Here is an 18,318-nt window from a genome sequence, read left to right on the forward strand (position 1 = left end):
ACCTGCCCAGAAGTTTCAAGAAGGTAATTGCTCAATACAATTTAGTGACTGGTTTTATAATGCTTCCTTTCTTTTCTCTTCCTCAAGCAGCCCTTCAAAGGCAGTCAGCTAAAGCAGCTGAAGCTTGCTCAAGAGAGACCAATTTTAACCACCCACTCACTCTAAATATGCCAATCACAATTCAATCAGATCATTTCTAATATTCTGAGTATTTGGGGTTTATTTCCTACTTTCAAGACACACTGGTGACTGTGATGAAGTAAGTTGCTAAGTATTTAAGCTGAAAGTTTTTCCCTTGTGTAAAAGACTCTTTAAACAGCCAGTCTGCGGGTAAACAGGTGGTGTGCAGTAATACATTATATGCACACAGAGACTGCCATTAAAAGGTAAGCATTTACCAACAGCTGCCACCTAGTGGCATGTGAATTACTATATCATTTCTCTAATCTTGGACTAAGTAGTAACTCTTGTACTTTGGTACCAGTTGCGGAAATGGCTGTTAAGTTACGACATTTTAATGGTGACAACAGTACCAAAAGTAGGGTGACCAGACAGCAAGTGTGAAAAATCGGGACGGGAGGTGGGGGGTAATAGGAGCCTATATAAGAAAAATACCCCAAAATTTGGACTGTCCTTATAAAATTGGGACATCTGGTCACCCTAACCAAAAGTGGTGGCAGAACCGTATATGGGCTGCTGAACATAGACTGTTGGACAAAAAGTGACTAGTGATCTTCAGTGCCTCAGTTTTGGGGGGCACTAAACGTCATCTTGAAGCAACTGGAATCTCATTCCCCCTTCAGCCTCTTTCAAACATCATAATCTTTATCTAGGATTCCTTTGGGAAGAAACTCTTCTGATGTTAGAACAAAACTGGGCTGTGGTATCATGTAGGATCATGTACAATACACTAAAGCACTCAAAGGGTTAAAGGGAAGATTTTGCAAAATATTTATCTCTGGGTACAATAGCCTCAACCATTTCCATGCTTAAAAATTAAAAACTGTCTTTAAGTTGGCCACTGTATTTGTGTTACCTAAGTATGTTTTTATTTATTTCTACTTGGACATGCTTAGATGTGTGGAAGCAGAGGAAGAACTGACAGGAAATTGAAGGGGATTGCAATGCATGACAGTTTGTTAGCAAGAGTTAGGCTAACTGTAACCCTAATAATGCGGGATTTGTAGAAGCGAGGATTGTGTGAGGCGAGTGGGAAAGAACTGTGTGAGAAGTTGTTTTGCGACCTTGTGTAGATAATATGGAATGTAGACTAGAGTCTAAATAAGTGAGAAAAATAAGATATCAGGATGACCTATGTATAAACAAAATGCAGCTGTTGCTTATTATTGTCTGTAACAAAAGGTATAAATGCTTGCTGTAATTGTTTACCTGTAGAGAGACCTGTTTAGCTCTCTCCCTCCATGCAATTGCTAGAGATTATAAAGTATCTGATTTGCTACACCCAACCGAAAGAGTGAGAACTCTGTTTTTCTCCGACAGATGTTAAAGGGACCAGATTTTCAGCAAGTTCTGAGTACCAGCACAATGAAAAAATGAGGCCTTTTCAGTGTGTCTATATTGAGCAGGATGTTGGACCTAAGGGTGGTTAAGGTGCGCTAGCACCCCCTGGCTTGAAGTGGTTTCCATCACATACAGGGTTTACAGGTTTGTTCAATGGCTCTCAGACCCCCCACTATAAAAACTGTCCCAGCACCACTGATATTGAGCACCCAAAAACTGGGCATGTTGGCCTAAGGCTTTTAGCAAGTTTCCAGATTCATCCCTCCAAATCCGAACATGCTGGTCTGAATAAAGAAAAGAATGTACAGGTTCCTATTGTTCACTGAACCAGTTCAGCCTATCACTGTTTGCCACCTCATACCAGGGCTGGCCTTAGGGGTGGGTCACATGCGTGACCGCCCTGGGGTGCCGTGGTCAAGAGGCGCCGTGCAGTAGCGCAGAGGGGCACCCTGCCGGTGTAGAGTCAACAGCTGCTCCTGGCTGGCAGGGGAGCGCCACATGGGGGAGGGCCCAGATTTCTCCCAGCAGAGGAATGGGGGAGAGGGACGAGCAGAGATGCACAGATACTGCTTATACCCCACCGCCCAAACTTTCCTCTGCCCCCTGCCCCCCAGGGGTTATGATGGGGGGAGCGAGGAGAAGCACTAAGCGCTCCGTGCATCCAGGTCACTTTCCCCACCTGGGCTGTGAGGTGAGGTGAGCATCAGGAGCTGCTGCTCTGCTGACTTTTCTTACGCAGCCCAGGTGAGGAAAGTGACCTAGATGCAGTGAGCCCTGATGTCGCTCCTTGCCCCCCTCTCCCACCACAGCCCCCTAGAGGTGCACAGAGGAGCAGTGTTCGGGAGGGCGGGGGGCGTGAGTGAGCAGCAATGCCAACTGCTCCGTACATCCAAGTCAGTTTCCCCATATGGGCACCCGGGAGGGGGGGTGCATGGGTTAGGACAAAGGGGAGGAGTTGGGACACAGGAGGGGAGCATAGGGGTTAGGGGTGAAGGGAGAGCCCATGGGAGCCAGGGGCAACGGGGGGCACCCACAGGGCCAGGTGCAATGGGGAGGGGGCCGTGCCCACAGGGCACCAAAATACAAAGTTCCCTCAGGGTGCCATTTTCCCTATGGCCAGCCCTGCCCTAAACATAAAATGTGTTCACTGTGCTTCTAAGTTGCATCTACTGAAGGCCAGGAGCACAGCAGATCTATTTTCCACTTTTCATCCTTCTCTCACCTTTAGTTCTCAAAGACTTGGCAAAAATTCATGCCTCAAGAAACATTGTTTTTGTTTCTGTATTATTATTCTTTCAATTGCAGCCTATATTCTGAACTGATATTCTTTAATTGTAGGGAGAGGGGGAAATATATATACATTTTTAAGACCATAAAATACTGGCTCTCTGTTCGGCTCTGATTTAATGTGCTCCCCAGCTGAGAAAGCCATGGAAGCATTACTGCTGTTAAAATGCAATTTTGCAAGCACTTGAGGTGTATTCAACGTCGAAAGAGCTTTCACAGGATAGTGTCGTTATTCATAGTGCTCTGTGTGAAAGAACAGCTACTGGTATTAGCTTTGCACAGTGACACCTGTCGCAATGACTGCATTCTATACAGAGACCACCTGTCTGTGAAGGCCCCTTTCCCAGTTCTCCAAACATACATTTAAAATGTTAATTCAAGTTAAAGTAATGCACCACAATGAAAGGTTATAATTTAACAAACTCTGCAATAACAAATGCCTTCAGCATCTACTTTTCTGGAATGTCATTTTCCCTGTAGGTAGTTTCCAATTTAGATGTATACCTGGAATGATATACTAGCTAGTCTTAAAGTTGGCTTTAAGTATGAATTAGGTGCTGCCTTCTTTTCCTCGGCCTACATATATTAATGGATTTCTGTTCAATTTTCATTGCGATTTGTATTTATTTATTTAGGGATAAATCCTGCTCCTTTGAAGGGGGAGGGGGGAAGCTTGCAAGTGAGCAGAGTAGCTTTGCATGACTCCTGCATAGAGCCTGAGTAATAGGGACAAAGATAATTTTGTGCTTAGCCATAAGTTTGTCTTCTGACAAGAAGGAATCCACTGGTTTCAAGAAGAAATTTCTAGGTAGTGAGGCCCATTTTGCATTGAGAGAGGCAGCTCTGCTGAGGCATTGGCAACCATACTTCGGCTTTCATTACTTCATCCATCCAACCCACGTAATAGTCTTCTGCCTGTGCCAAGCCCAACTGTTCAGGCTTGGTACAGGTGGTAGTGTTTGGGCACTGACTCTACGTGATGAAATAATTATGAAATGTGTTCCTCATGCATCCATTTCAGATGGAGTGACAAACCACTGGTGTGTAAGGGTATGACTGTCCATGGTAAAACTTCACCCTAACTGAGAGCTGGTGGAAGGCTGTTACGGGCCAAGGGAGGTACCTCTCCAGAGGGTTAGCTCAGCATCTGCAATTATGGATGTTTATCTTAACTTAATCCATGGGTCAAAGCTTTGGATAGTCACCTGTCCATGATAGGTGTGCACATATTTGAGGGCAGACCAAACCATAAGTATATATATTAATACAGCATCACTGTTCCTTGGATTTTATCATACAAGGAGTACTAGGAAGGGACTTGGATTACAACACTGTTCTGAACACAGGGCTCCCACAGACTTATTACAAAATGGAATATCTTAGGTGCGGATCTGAGTAGAAATTTCTGCGTAGGCTAGTCGTGTGTAAAAATGACCCCTTCCTAATATTTGACATGCTGCTACTGAAATGAGTTGCTGTGCTGTGTGACGTATTACAAGGTGTGATGTGGGTATGCAAACCCCATGAGGGCTGGAAGTGGTCAAGGGTAGGACTGGGCCCAGGTTACTCCTCCCAACCAGCCCTGCAGAGCATGCTCCAAATGAGAAAGGGTTCAAAAAGGAGCAACCCAGCTCAGAAGAGGAAGAGGCCTACCCTGAAGGCTCCTGCCACAGGTGCTGGAGGAGTCCCCTGGAGGGACTAAGACTGTATGCTGGGCCCGGTTGGGGCAGATGGCTTGGTTGCCTTTTCTTTTTACCTTATATTGGAGTGGAAGCTGGGGGAGAACATCAGATGGCAGGAAGTGACCTGGGAGGGTTACTCGGAGGGCACCTTTGGGGGCCAGACACTGTTGGCCCTCCTAAGGCCCTGGGTTGGACCCTGGTGGAGTGGGTGGGCCCAGGTTCCCCTACTACTGCCCACCTCACCACACCTCTGCTTAAAAGAGGGCCAGAACTGCGAGACCTGCCTGCAGGGAGGTGGCACTAGGTGCACTAACCACTAGGCACCTAACCCACTGGCTCTCAACCTTTATAGACTACTGTACCCCTTTCAGGATCCTGATTTGTCTTGCGTACCCCCAAGTTTCACATCACTTAAAAACCACTTGCTTACAAAATCAGACATAAAAATACTTAAGTGCCAGCACACTATTACTGAAAAATGGCTCACTTTCTCATATGTATCATATAATTATAAAATAAATCAATTGGAATATAAATATTGTACTTACATTTCAGTATACAGTATGCAGAGCAGTATAAACAAGTCATTGTATGACATTTTAGTTTGTACTGACTTCGCTAGTGCTTTTTATGTTGCATCTTGTAAAACTAGGCAAATATCTAGATGAGTTGATGTATCCCCTGGAAGACCTCTGCATACCCCCAAGGGTACACATACCCCTGGTTGAGAACCACTGACCTAAACCACTGAGAGCTCTATTATACTGATCATAAAATCAATGGTTTGACTACCCTTCAGACCTCATTCTGTAGCTGCAGTAAACTACTGTATATCAATGCCATCCTTATATCACTTACCATCAAACACAAACACCATGTTGTTAATTCCCAGTAAGAAGAAGAATGCTTGGGCTTCCATAGCACTTTACACCCACAAAGCACTATGCAAACATTAACTAATAAAATCCCAAGGAACACCATATAAAATGTCCAGTGTTGTGTACTTGAATATGTATCTGATTTTTATTTTTTTATGGCTGATTGGAAGAATTAAAGGGGGCAGGCAACTTAGATCCAAAGCTAGGATGATGAACAAACAAGCTATCACAAAATCTGACTTCAATAAAATATATTCCCATATATAATGTTTCTATATAATATAAATGGACAGAGTTTCTTTTTTAAAATAGTAACACATTTCCCTGCAACATCTGCAGCTCAAACTTCGCGCTCATACGTAAATAGAAACCTCAAAATAAAACGGACTATAAACAACAATGAAACTGTCAAGCCTATTTTCATTTTTTAAACTGAAGGGCAAAACACAGAAAAACATAAATGGCATAAATTTAACTAGATTTTTAAAAAAATAATTGATCTTGTCAAATAAAAGGTAAAATGATAAGAACTGGCTAATCGAGCTCTCAAAAATTGGCTATCAATGGACAATCGGCATCGTTTCTAATGGGGTTCAGCAGGGATAAATTTTAGGCCCAACACTATTCAATATTTTTATCAACGATCTGGAAGTAAATATAAAATTTGCAGATGACAGAAAGGTTGGTGGAGTGGTAAATAACGATGAAGACAGGGCAGTCATACAGAGCGAGCTGCACCACTTGGTAAGCTGGGCTCATTCACACAAAATCCATTTTCAAATGGCCGAATGCAAGGTCATATATCTAGGCACAAGGAATGCAGGCCATGCTTATAGCTTGCGGGACTGTATCCTGGAAAACGGTGACTTTGAAAAGGATTTAGTTTTCATAATGGACAAACAACTGAATGTGAGCTCCTAGCGTAATGCTGTGGCAAAAAGGGCTAATGCAATCATTGGATTTATAAAGAGACGTATAAACAGGAATCAGGAGATTATTATACTATACGGTGTTGGTGAGACCAATATTAGTATATTGCATACAGTTCTGGTGACCACATTTTAAAAAGGATGTTGAAAAACTAGAGAAGGCGCAAAGAATAACCACAAAAATGATTCAAGGGCTGGATATAATTCTTTACATTGAGAGATTTATGGAACTCGATCTATTTAGCTTATCAAAAAGATTGAGGTGACTTGATTACAGTGTATAAGTACCTTCCTGGGGAGAGAATGCTGGGTACTAAAGGGCTTTTTAAACTTGTAGAAAAAGGAACAACAAGATTCAATGGCTGGAAGAGAAAGTAGGGTGACCAGATGTCCCGATTTTATAAGTACAGTCCCGATTTTTGGGTCTTTTTCTTATATAGGCTCCTATTACCCCCCACCCCCTGTCCCGATTTTTCACACTTGCTGTCTGGTCACCCTAAGTGAAAGCCAGACATATTTAAATTAGAAAAAGGCGATAGATAGAGAGATAGAGAGATAGAGAGATAGAGAGATAAGGTGATTAGCCAGTGGAATAAACTACCCTAGAAGGTGATGGATTCTCCATCTCCTGATGTCTTCAAATCAAAACTGGATGTCTTTCTAAAAGATGCTTAGTCAAACACACAAGTGTTTGGGCTCTATACAGGGTAACAGGATGAACTTTAATGGCCTGTGATATAGAGGAAATCAGACTTCACAATCTAATGGTACCTTCTGACCTTAAAATCTACAATTCTATGAATAGTCTAAGATGGTATTATTAAAACTCAGGAGGATTTTTTAATCTAATTGTTTCCCTTTAATGCGACATAGATCTCACAGATCAAATACAAGCAGATAGGGAGTAATCTTTTTTTCTAATCTATAAAACAATGTAAAAAAATATATACTGCTTCTGAGCTCCATACTGAGCTTTCTACTTTGTTACCTGAAGTGCATTATCAGGTGCTATTGTAGATAAAGCAATGACAGAATAGCATAATATTATGTACAATAAACCACTGGAGATACAGTTACACTCCATCAGCTTGAAATTTTTTGCCAAAATTTGCTTATTTCACAACTAATATGGGGCCTGATTTAAAGCCCATTGACTTCAATGGAAATTATTTCACTGACTTCAATAAGCTTTCAATCAGGCCCATAAACCTCAAGTCAGGACCGTACTTTAGCATGTGTTTAAGTTTCACTAACTTCAGTGCTGTCCTGTGTAGGGGAGTGTTCCTGAATAATTTATTACAACATTACTAGTTTAAAAAAATACAAAATGGAAAGCAATTTTAATCTTTCTAAAAAGTTAGTGATTCCACCATGAATATGCATCCAGATAGTTTCAGAATTGTTACATGCAGTACTGATTTACTTGAATTTATGCCATTTGCTATGTACAATTATGTTCATCTAATAATTTGGACCCTTCAAGCGTTGCTAAAACAAATTCAAAATCTCAGAGCAAAGCTCTGTCCACTCCAAATTTCTGAGTTTAACCCAGTTTTGTGTCAAATCCTGCAAAATTGCTCACGTTGCAAAATAGGCATGGAGCTAGGGCTCCCTGGGGCTAGGAAAGACATATGAGACTTTATAGGCAAAATGGTAACAGATGCACAGACTACTGCAGCACAAAATAACATGAAGATTCTGTACAACATCATTAGGCAGTTGTCAGGCAGAATAACAACTACCAGCTGACCAGTTCAAGACAATGAGTGCTACTTAACAATGAAGACATCAGAACAATTAAACATATGTAGGCAGTACTTTAATCAACTACTGAATGCCGAGCCGGTAGTCAATCCCCCAGCTAGAGGAAAGAGAAGATCTGGACATTGAACTAGGACCTGTAACCAGAGTAGAAGTAGAGAGGGCTGTTCATTGATTTAAAAAAAAAAGTGGAAAGGCACCAGTTCCAGTTAAAATTCCAACAAAGGTTCTTAAGTCAGACTTGAAGAACACAGCAGAAATGTTGATAGGCGTCTTAGATATATGGGAAGAAGAAAAAACACAAACAAGTAGGGCTTGGTCTACACTTACCCCCCAATTCGAACTAAGGTACGCAACTTCAGCTACGTGAATAACGTAGCTGAAGTTCGAAGTACCTTAGTTCGAACTTACCTCGGTCCACACGCGGCAGGCAGGCTCCCCCGTCGATGCCGCGGTTCCCCCGTCGACGCCGCGGTACTCCTCTCGTCTAGCTGGAGTACCGCAGTCGACGGCGATCACTTCCTGGTTCGACTTATCGCGTCCAGACAAGACGCGATAAGTCGAACCCAGAACTTCGATTCCCAGCCGCCGAACTAGCGTCTGGGTGTAGACATACCCTAGGAAAAGGGCCATATAGTGAAGCTGCCAAAGAAAGTATATCTGACTTCTGCTCCTATGTCAATTGGGCACTTTAGAAAAATCACATCCTTAAGTGCCAGGCCAGAAAAATGTTGGCCTAGGGTTCGCTAACATTGAAGAATATGCCTGAAATAGTAATAATTTTGTAATGTTTCAGACAAAAAGGTATTGTGAAGGGGAAAAAAATCACTGAAAATGGTAAATACTATTATTTGAGTGGAAAAATCAGAACATGGGACAAGGATACTCATCCTTAGACTCGGAGCAGTGAAGCAGGTTGGTCCTCTGTTGCAGTATTAGTTTATTACATTTCAGTGATGCACAGCCAGCAGAATGCTGGCAGCTACAAGTTGTATTCTTCTTAAGAACAGTACCAACACCAACCATGTAATTCAAAAGCCTCACATAAGAGTTTTTCTGCATGCATGTGTTGAGAAAATATGATGAGAATGCACCTAAGAAATAAAGTAGCAGCAGCGCTTAGTGTTAATTTACTGGCACTATTGCTACCAGATAGGTTAAAGCTGCTTTGGCCTTTGCAGCTGGCTTCTTAGCACTGATACAACTATGAGAGTCATTGCCCAGGCTGCAGAGAAGGAAATCAAAGGAGAGTAATTCCTAGAGCCCATGGGCCAAACTCAGCTTTGTCGTAATACTGATGGAAATCAGGAGTAACTGAAGTAGAGCAGCTACAGTGACACAAACTCCACAGCATGGTACTGGTATCACTTCAGAGCATTTTAATTTCATTCAGCTCTCTCTCCTTAATCCTACTCCACTGAGTGCCTTGGGACAGCTGGGGAGGGCTCCAAGTGAAATTATCCCCTGTAGTGGTACTATTGTGCTTCAGGGTTTGTTAGCTGGTCCACACCCTGGGGTGGTGAGCAGCACTGGGCGTCTGGAACAAGGAAGTCAGCCGTGGAATGTGGACGGTGGCTGTGATCTCTACAGGGGCATATGGATGCAGGGTCAGGTCAGGAGGTTATAAATGCATTACCCTGTCTGCTTGAGTTCAATCTGTTCTGCTCAGGGAGATCTTGGGTATATTCAGGGACTTGGGAACGGTAGGTGGGGTGGCCAAAACTCGCAATTGTGAGATCCTTGTATCAAGCTAGAGCCATGGCTGGTGAGGAGCAGTGGGGAGCTTTTGTGTTCATTTTTGAGGAGGCTTGATAACACCTCACTGTAGGTGGACAGGATGCTTGCAACCCTTAAATATGCAGAGACCAGACCAAACACTTGGCACTAACAGCCTTGCCAATTATCACCCAGTGTCTAATACGTCCCCTCTGAGGAAGAGTACTGAGGTGATGTAGGAGTAACCAGTCAAAGTATGTTACTGCAGGTTGTCCTCAATTCCTCCAGTCTAGTTTTAGATGTCAGCCCAGCACACTATATAGACAATACTGCTCCCCATAGCTGATGATCTCGTAGCAATGGAGACAGGTAACACATCTGCACAGACTCTATTGAATCTAACAACAGCCTCTGCTATGTCAGCATTGACAACGAGGTTTTGTAGTCATATCTGTGTGATCTTGCAAGAGTAAATGAGGTGGCTCTCCCGTGTGCTATTCCCCTGCTCTGTAACAGATAGTTCGGGGTAGTAAATTGAACACCCCCTTTCTCCCCAGGTGCTCCCGTAGGATTCTATCTGGTCATCTCTTCTACTTCACGTGTTTCCACCGCAACTAATTAACTTTATTTAATAACTTCCTATATGCACTTAATAAAGGTCTGTGTAGTTTCTAAGATTTGGAGGCACCTGAAGTTTCAGACAAATTCACATAAAACAGTACAATCATCTTGTATCCATAAACAGATAATCACAATACACCCACAGAATCTATGTAAAAAAAAAGATCTAAGTCTTTCTGAAACACTCAGCATACGTTTGATTTGGATAACCCCCAGCTCAGGTTGGTCTGGCTGGGTCCATGTTACCAGTGGATAAGAGTGATCCCTAAATCAAAAGTGAGGCACATATGCCTCATCTTCTGAACTTCTGTACAGACTTCCATTCTGAGGGTCGTATTAAATGTTCAAATCATTTTACCAAGTCCTTTCAGTATCAGCACAAACAACTTGTATTAAGTCTTTTGAAAAGCACCAAGGTAACATATTCACTTTCCCCTAACTCTTGACAGGTGGTAATAACGTTCTCCCATTTCTTTGAGTGATTTGATTTGAAGGCTTTTTTATATACAATTACTTAATTGCAGCTATTTGAAAAGGGTGACGCCCGCACGTGGAACCTGAATAATATTTCAACAAGTTTTAAGAAGCTGTCATTTGCTCTGATGTCTCCCAAAGTCTCGGTACATTTTGTCATCCCATTTTAGCTATTTTTTTAATACAGTGCGGTTTAGTTTCCTATCTATGCACAATGTGTAGATAGAGGTGGTTTAGCTTCCCCGGGTACATCAAATATTTATATTACTCCCGTGTTTAATTTGGATAGAATCTGTATTTATTGTACATGGAATTTTATATTTTTGAAAAATACAACTAACTCTACATGGGTCAGAAATGGAGAAAAATATATTGAAATGTGTTCCCACATGGAGGTATCTATGAAGCTGTTATATAACATTGCTCATGCATTTCATTAATAAAATAACATTGGTTAGATTACATTTGTAACTAATATACATGCATCCTATGGTCATGTATTGGCCCTTTCTTGTGTTAAAATTTCAAAAGTAAAGCAAACAGAAGTTAAAGACATAAAGCAGTAGGCCTATATATTTTCATTCTTTTGTCCTGAGGTTGGTTGCTACATTAATTTAGGATGAGATTTCCATAAGAACTTGGCATTGGCTTAGCTCTGCTTAAACTGAAGTCAATGGTAAAACTCTCAGTGGGTGTACTGAAAAATCCATCCTTAAATGTCTCATTCATTGCATTGTTTTTTGTTGATTTTTCAAGACAAATGCAAAAGCCAAACAAGGAAAACAAAATCAAAACAAGAGAGAAATTGCAATTAAGTCTGCTGCTTGTTGCAGTGGGTCACTCTTAAGAAGTTCTTTCTATTTCAAAAGGTTATACTGATTTGATTCCTTATACTTAAAATGGGGAAGATCAGTGGGGAATTCTCTAACAAAATGGAATGAACTTTTTAAGTGCCACTACTGTAACTGTATAAATCAGAGACACATAAAGGTGCCTGCTGGGAGGCAGAAGCTGTTGATCAGCTCCTGAGTGGAGGATGCAGGAACAATGAAATCTGACAGGTTCCTGGAGGAAATGAATGCTCACAGCTGACTATGAGACTTGATCCCTGTATTTCAAGCAGTTGTGTTCTCTTTTTTCCGGTTGGGAGAGAAGACAGATGGGGAAAGGCCATCTCACTCTTGGCACTATATAAGCTATTACGGTGTGAAGAACAAGTACATGTGTTCACAATGGATTCTTCTTTATGAATATGGGCACAAATCCTGTGATTCTTACTCAGGATGCAGTTTTGTTCTGCACTTTTACCTTTAAGCCTCCTTTGCTCCCATCCAGTTTGGAGCTGCTGCAGAGGCGAGCAGGGCCATCAGTATAACTTAGCTAGCCCTTGGAGACTGCCTAAGATACAGTAGCCTGTCCTCATTGCCCAATATCCCTACAGAAATATATGGGCTCCAGCCCTGCCCCTTGACACCTTCAACAAACCCTTATACTGGGGCTTGTGGCAGGGCTCTCCCAGGTCTCATACATTTACATCCAGAGGTGCCAGGTTCAATCCCTGCAGATGACAGCCCACCCAGGGACATTGGGTTACATAATCATACTCTATTCTGAATGTAATTTGCTCCATTACGTACCATTTGCACCTAGCACCACTGTTCCACTACCACCTCTGCACATTAGGTTTCATATTATTACTATAGCATGGGGGGGGGAGAATAATAGCGGTACTGAGAAATAGGTCTCTTTTCCCCCAAAATATTATTGATTAGTGCTGGAGGAATATGTCAACTGGTTAATACAATTCTACATATGCTCAAAGTCTGGGAAAGCAGGAAACATTCTGTTTAAAAACACTTGGTTACTCTGTATCTTTTTTTCCTGTGTGTCCTTTGTATTGCTGGGATTATACAAGAAAACAGTTCATTTATCATCTAAAGTAATAATAACTCTGTGTTTGTACCATAATTACTACAGCAACTAATTATGATGTCACAAGCAGGGGATTGTGACGTAAGGCAGAGAATAAGCAGTAGGAGCAAAGAAATCCTAACAATACAGATCCTGTCTTCACATCAGCATCTCTAGTAATAAATAGGAAAGGGAAAAAAATACAGAAAATACACATGTAAAAAGAATCGCCTCTAGACAAAACATTTTTCCGAAGGAGTCAATGAATTTTTAAAGAACGGACAGTAAGGAAGGAGAATTTGCTAACAGTCTTCTAAAGCAGGATCCATGGAATACCTGGGACTACATTTATATTATGTCATGATGTGCTCTCCACAAGGCTGGAAATAAAACCAATACTTACATCCTGAGCTGCCATTTGTTGGAACCAAAGTGAAGTTGGAAGCCCGTGGGTTACGCACGATATCCTGCCAATGAATGGTGTCGGCGTAGCAAAGAAACTTGTTCTGGCCAACGTATACCCCTCCATTCAGTATTTCTGTATCAAAGAAGAAGACAACAAATTCTTCAGCATTAAGATGTACAGCTGATTAAATATACCACTGCTTCTAGGGGTGGGGAAGTAACATTGATTTTAAATGCGAGTATTATGGCTAAAATCCCTTGTAACTCTGAAAATTGAAGGGCAAACAGCTAGAAGAATTTGAAAACTTAGACCATCTATTTACACACAAAAGAGTCCCGATGAAGATAGCCACAAATTACAGAGCAAGCTCTTCACATCAGTCATACAAAGGGATTTGACAGTCTCCAGATGAGTTTGTGGGAACAACGCCTGCTGTTCTAGTCTACTCAGGAATGTACCCTTCATTTATTTGGAGGAGGGGAGGTGGAAATGTCCAAGATTTTGTTGAGATAAAATAATGAAATGATACGCTCTTCTAGTCAGAATCAGACACGCACAATCCCATGCTGTAAATGTAATTAAAAATATATGAACTAAATGGTCTTACTGGCAGTGGGAAGATAGGAATTCTCTTATTTAGGACTGGTAGAATTTGGTGCATGTGTCATGACCACTGAAAAGCGCGTTCTGTGATTACACTGCCATGCAGTCTATCTGAACGGTTATCTTCATTCTATTCTCTACTGATAAGAGACGGTTCTATGCACGACTTGCCAACTCTCAGGTTAAATACTCTAGAGTCTTCTATGATAAAGGCCACATTCTCTCATGCACCTGAAATACAGTAGCGGAGAAAAGCTGCGTGTTTGTGGACCACACTTTGGCATTATGGGCCAGGTTCTGGACGCCAGACACAGCTCTTTTGTCCTTCCTCAGGCAACTGAGAATTCTCCTGACCAATACCACCACCACCCTTGCAGCCCTTCGCATAACGGGTATATGCAGGGGAGTGGAAATAGACGGAGTATTAGGATTGGGCCACATGTTATCACGAGGGTAACAGAAATAGCTTCTCTCCTTTCAAGTGCATGTCTTCTCAACCATATATTTAATGTCTAGTTATCAGCAATTCATTATTTTTTCGATCTAAACTGTTTTATGATGGAAAATTGGGGGTTTTGACAAAAGGATTTTTGTGTGTGAAAATGTTGGCTTCAATTTCTCATCGAAAAACCAAAACACCCAAACCCAGAAACATTTTGATTTGGGAGCTGCAGTTCTCCCCATTCATCTCTATGGGCTGTGCTTCTCAACAGGATTGCTTCTCCTATGATGCACCATGATCAGGGACTCCCTTGAGGTATTGCCACTTCTCATTAGGGAAGCTAGGTCTACACTACAGCGGGGGTCCGACCTAAGATACGCAACTTCAGCTACGTGAATACCGTAGCTGAAGTTGCGTATTTTAGGTCGGCTTACCTGGCTGTGAGGACGGGGGAAAGTCGACCGCTGCCGCGCTGCCACCGACTCCGCTGCCGCCTCTTGCCGTGGTGGATTTCCGGAGTCGACGGCAGAGCGATCAGGGATCGATTTTATCGCGTCTTCACTAGACGCGGTAAGTCGATCCCCGATAGACCGATTGCTACCCGCCGGATCGGCGGGTAGTGAAGACAAGCCCGGAGACTATGGTGCATAAGTGAGAATTGTAGTCTCACTAGGGAGCCCAGTCTATAGAATAGAATGGGATCATGAGGCACCCGGACTACAACTTCCATAAGGCCCTGTGGCAGCATTTGCAAATCAAACCAAGATATTTCAGTTTCCAGACAAAATATTTTGGTTTTTGAATTTCTGGTGAAAACAAATGAAATTTTCCTTGGAGAATTTAGATGAAAACTTTTCTTTCCACTTTTGTCAAAATTTTCCATGAAAAAAAGCTCAGTAAACACCATTGATTATATCCCCCCAAATATTTTGCATTCCCTTGATGAAAGTCTCCTATTCTTGGAGAGTTGTCATCAGAAAAGGTGACCTATAGCTCCCAAAATTGAGTTTTGTAATTGAAACTGGTTCAGTAAAAGATTCTGCATCTCCTGCTTTGTTCTTTTTCAGAACAAGTCGGTAAGATGAAACTCATCTGCTTTTACCCACAATACACAGAAGATCCATTATGGAAAACGCTAGGGGTGAGAGATTTGGTGCTGTGCCTCCAAGTGGCACGGCACAGAACTCACAGCACAAGGCAAGGAAGGGCTCAGATGGCTTTGCACCATCCTGAATGGGCTGCTCCAGGGGGTAAAGTTGTCCTTGAAGTAATAGGCAACACCGAGAAGCCGTCTTAATGAACACAGCCACAGTCCCTGTGGATGGCAGCACAGCCCAGAATCTCTGCAGTGACATCTATGTGCTCCATCCCCGCTCTGAAACGCACCTTCCGTTACTGACACCATGTATGCCAGGGCTTTTGATGGGGTCCTTGGTAGGGTGACCATATTTACCAAAGTAAAATTGGGCCACAGTGCAGGGCTGGCCTGAGCAACCTGGCATCCTGAGCCCCACCCGTACCCCACACAGGGCTGTCCTGAGCCACTTGGCGTTGCTGCTCGTCCAAGCCCCAGGCTACTCGGGACTGGGGCTGACCACCCGAGCCCTGCACCGCCCTGGGCTGGCTGCCTGGGACTGGGGCTGAGGTTGACCGCCTGAGCCCTAGGCTGTCTGCCCAAGACCCACCACCCAGCACCTCGTGTCGCCACTGGCCTCCCCAAATGTTTCTCTTTTTTGGCTAAACTGGGAATTTGTTCCATTTGCTCTTGCCAACTGATCAGAGCAACTTGCAACTGGGACAAATGCCCATTTTTGCCAGAAAAGACAGGACGTCCAGGACAGGGCTTAAAAAGGGGGACTGTCCCAGCCAAAGCAGGACATATGGTCACCCTAGTCCTTGGGCAACATGCAGCTGTCCTCAGAAATCCTTCCCCAGCTTACAGCCCCCTTTACGCTGCTCCAGTCCTTTTCCCTGGCATAAAGGGGCCAGAGCGGGAGTGAGGCTCTCACTTTTGGGGGCTTTAACCTGATAGTGGTAAGGTTTCCTTGAACGTAAGAATTGTAATTTACAGCAGTGCAAGCAAGAGAAAAACAGCCAAGTAGGCAAAGAAAGGCAGACAAAAACCCTACAGACTTTCCCCTCTACGAAACACCCGAAGTTCCTTTTCCCTGAACTCTTCTAGCAGATTAGACTAGGAAATGGAATGACAGCTCCCTTAGTGCACGTTATGCTCTTTAACTGTGCAGATAGGAGCTAATCCATGTACAAGAAGTATTAGAAAGTGATACTCATAATGGAAATGTACTTTAAATATAACTTCCTGAAATAGAATCTTTTTTACTGTTTGTCCTCTTTGTTTCTAAAATATTTTTTTGCTAATTTGTGAAGTTATTAGTATCTAGTCATTACATAATTTCTGTGGCAATGCTTACTTTTTTTTAAGCATTCCTTATTTCTCTATCTCCTTAAAGGTCTGATTCCTCAAATCTCAATAGAGAAGGCTATTCTACTCGAGATAGAAGCAGCAGCAGCAGGATTTCTTTTCAAAACAATTGCTTTTCACCTTCCAGGAATCCTGTTGGTTCCACTGTTTCCTTTCTTGTTTTTCAGTGTTTCAAAGCACTGGACAAACTTTTAGCCACGTGACTCATCATTACTCTCATAGGTAAGAGCTGGGGAGTTAAAACCCCATGAGCCACTCAGTGTCACAAATGCAAGTCCTAGCAAAGAAAATTTGAAGGTTACTTACTAATGGCATCTTAGAATGACATTAATGGGTGCTATTGCTGCTAGGAGTGGCATCCTTCTTAAGGACACATTAAAAGTAAATCTTGCCTACTTTGCCGATGATTAAGGTTATTTGTAGTCAACAGATCCAGAGCAAATCTTTAAAAACTTCTCAGGGGAATATTAACATCTACAAACAAGAAGAAAATAAGACCCTGCATTTTTCACTACGAATATTAGGATTTACATATCATATAAAGGAGATAGTCTCCATAAAATAACATATTAAATAAGGGATCACATGCAAACTCCTCCTTCCTCCACATTAATCAGTTACCGGTATTGACATTTATTTCTAGGAAACCTTTGGTTTAAGGTTTGACATTTATTTCTAGGAAACCTTTGGTTTAAGACAATAATAACTATTTTGCACAGAAAGGAATCCAGATTAGAGGTAGACTACTGATCTGTCTGTATGATATTCTTATGATCCCTGACATATCCCGCACAGCAGCTGTTAGCAATTCTGTCCCAAGAGAAAGGCAGGATTTAGCAGGACTTTTGAAAACATGGTTAGCGACCATTTCTCCTTTTTATCCCATCGACACACGATTAGCAAATCTGCCCCGAATCCTAATCCAAAAAAATATTGTCTGACATACATTGAAGATCTACCTTCATCTCCTGCTAAACATTTACAAATGGATTTTAAATAGTGTTGCTAACAATTGATATATCCAAATACCTGCCAAAGACATAATTTATTTATACATGCATTCACTTGACAATGCTTATCAAAAATGGCCTCAATTTGCTTGATAGGAAACTTCTGTACATTCTGATACACTCAATAGCCCTTTATTCTAATATAGTTCCACTAGTTTCAATGGGGCTACATGTAGAGTAAGAAGCTATTAATTGTGAATAAGGGTTTAAGAATCAGGCCCCTTTCCTGCAACAACAATGAATCACAAGCTGTCACAAATGTTAACTCAAGGTAAACGTAAAAAGTTCTCTGACTTCTATTAGCAACCCTTCCTTTCAATAATAAGCATTGCACTCATAGACTTTGAGGTCAGAAGTGACCATTGTGAACAGCTGGTTTGACTTTCCGTTCACTGCAAGCCACAGAACCTCACCCACTCCTTGTCTGCCCTGGCCTTTCTTAGAACCAGATTCTGATACCCTTATTTCCCAAAGAATAGTCCCCCTGTCCAAGGATTATCTCACTGAAGTTAACAAGGTAACTCATGAAGGAAGACACTCGTAAACTGGACAAAGGATCTCAGAATCTGGCCTTTGCAAATAAGAAAGCTAATTCAAGTTCCGAGGTTCGTTTTTTCTTTCAAATACTTTTGCT

General features: G+C 42.1%; 1 protein-coding gene across 1 annotated transcript in view; it reads right to left on the reverse strand.

Moving 5' to 3' along the window:
• ERBB4 (erb-b2 receptor tyrosine kinase 4) overlaps positions 1 to 18,318 on the reverse strand; it is a 585,583-nt gene that overhangs the window by 277,480 nt on the left and 289,785 nt on the right. Inside the window, exon 6 of the mRNA XM_065413000.1 lies at positions 13,184 to 13,318. Within this exon, the coding sequence (XP_065269072.1) occupies positions 13,184 to 13,318 (135 nt within the window). The remainder of the gene's footprint in view (positions 1 to 13,183; positions 13,319 to 18,318) is intronic.

Source organism: Emys orbicularis, chromosome 11, assembly GCF_028017835.1.
Source record: "Emys orbicularis isolate rEmyOrb1 chromosome 11, rEmyOrb1.hap1, whole genome shotgun sequence".
NCBI lineage: Eukaryota > Metazoa > Chordata > Testudines > Emydidae > Emys > Emys orbicularis.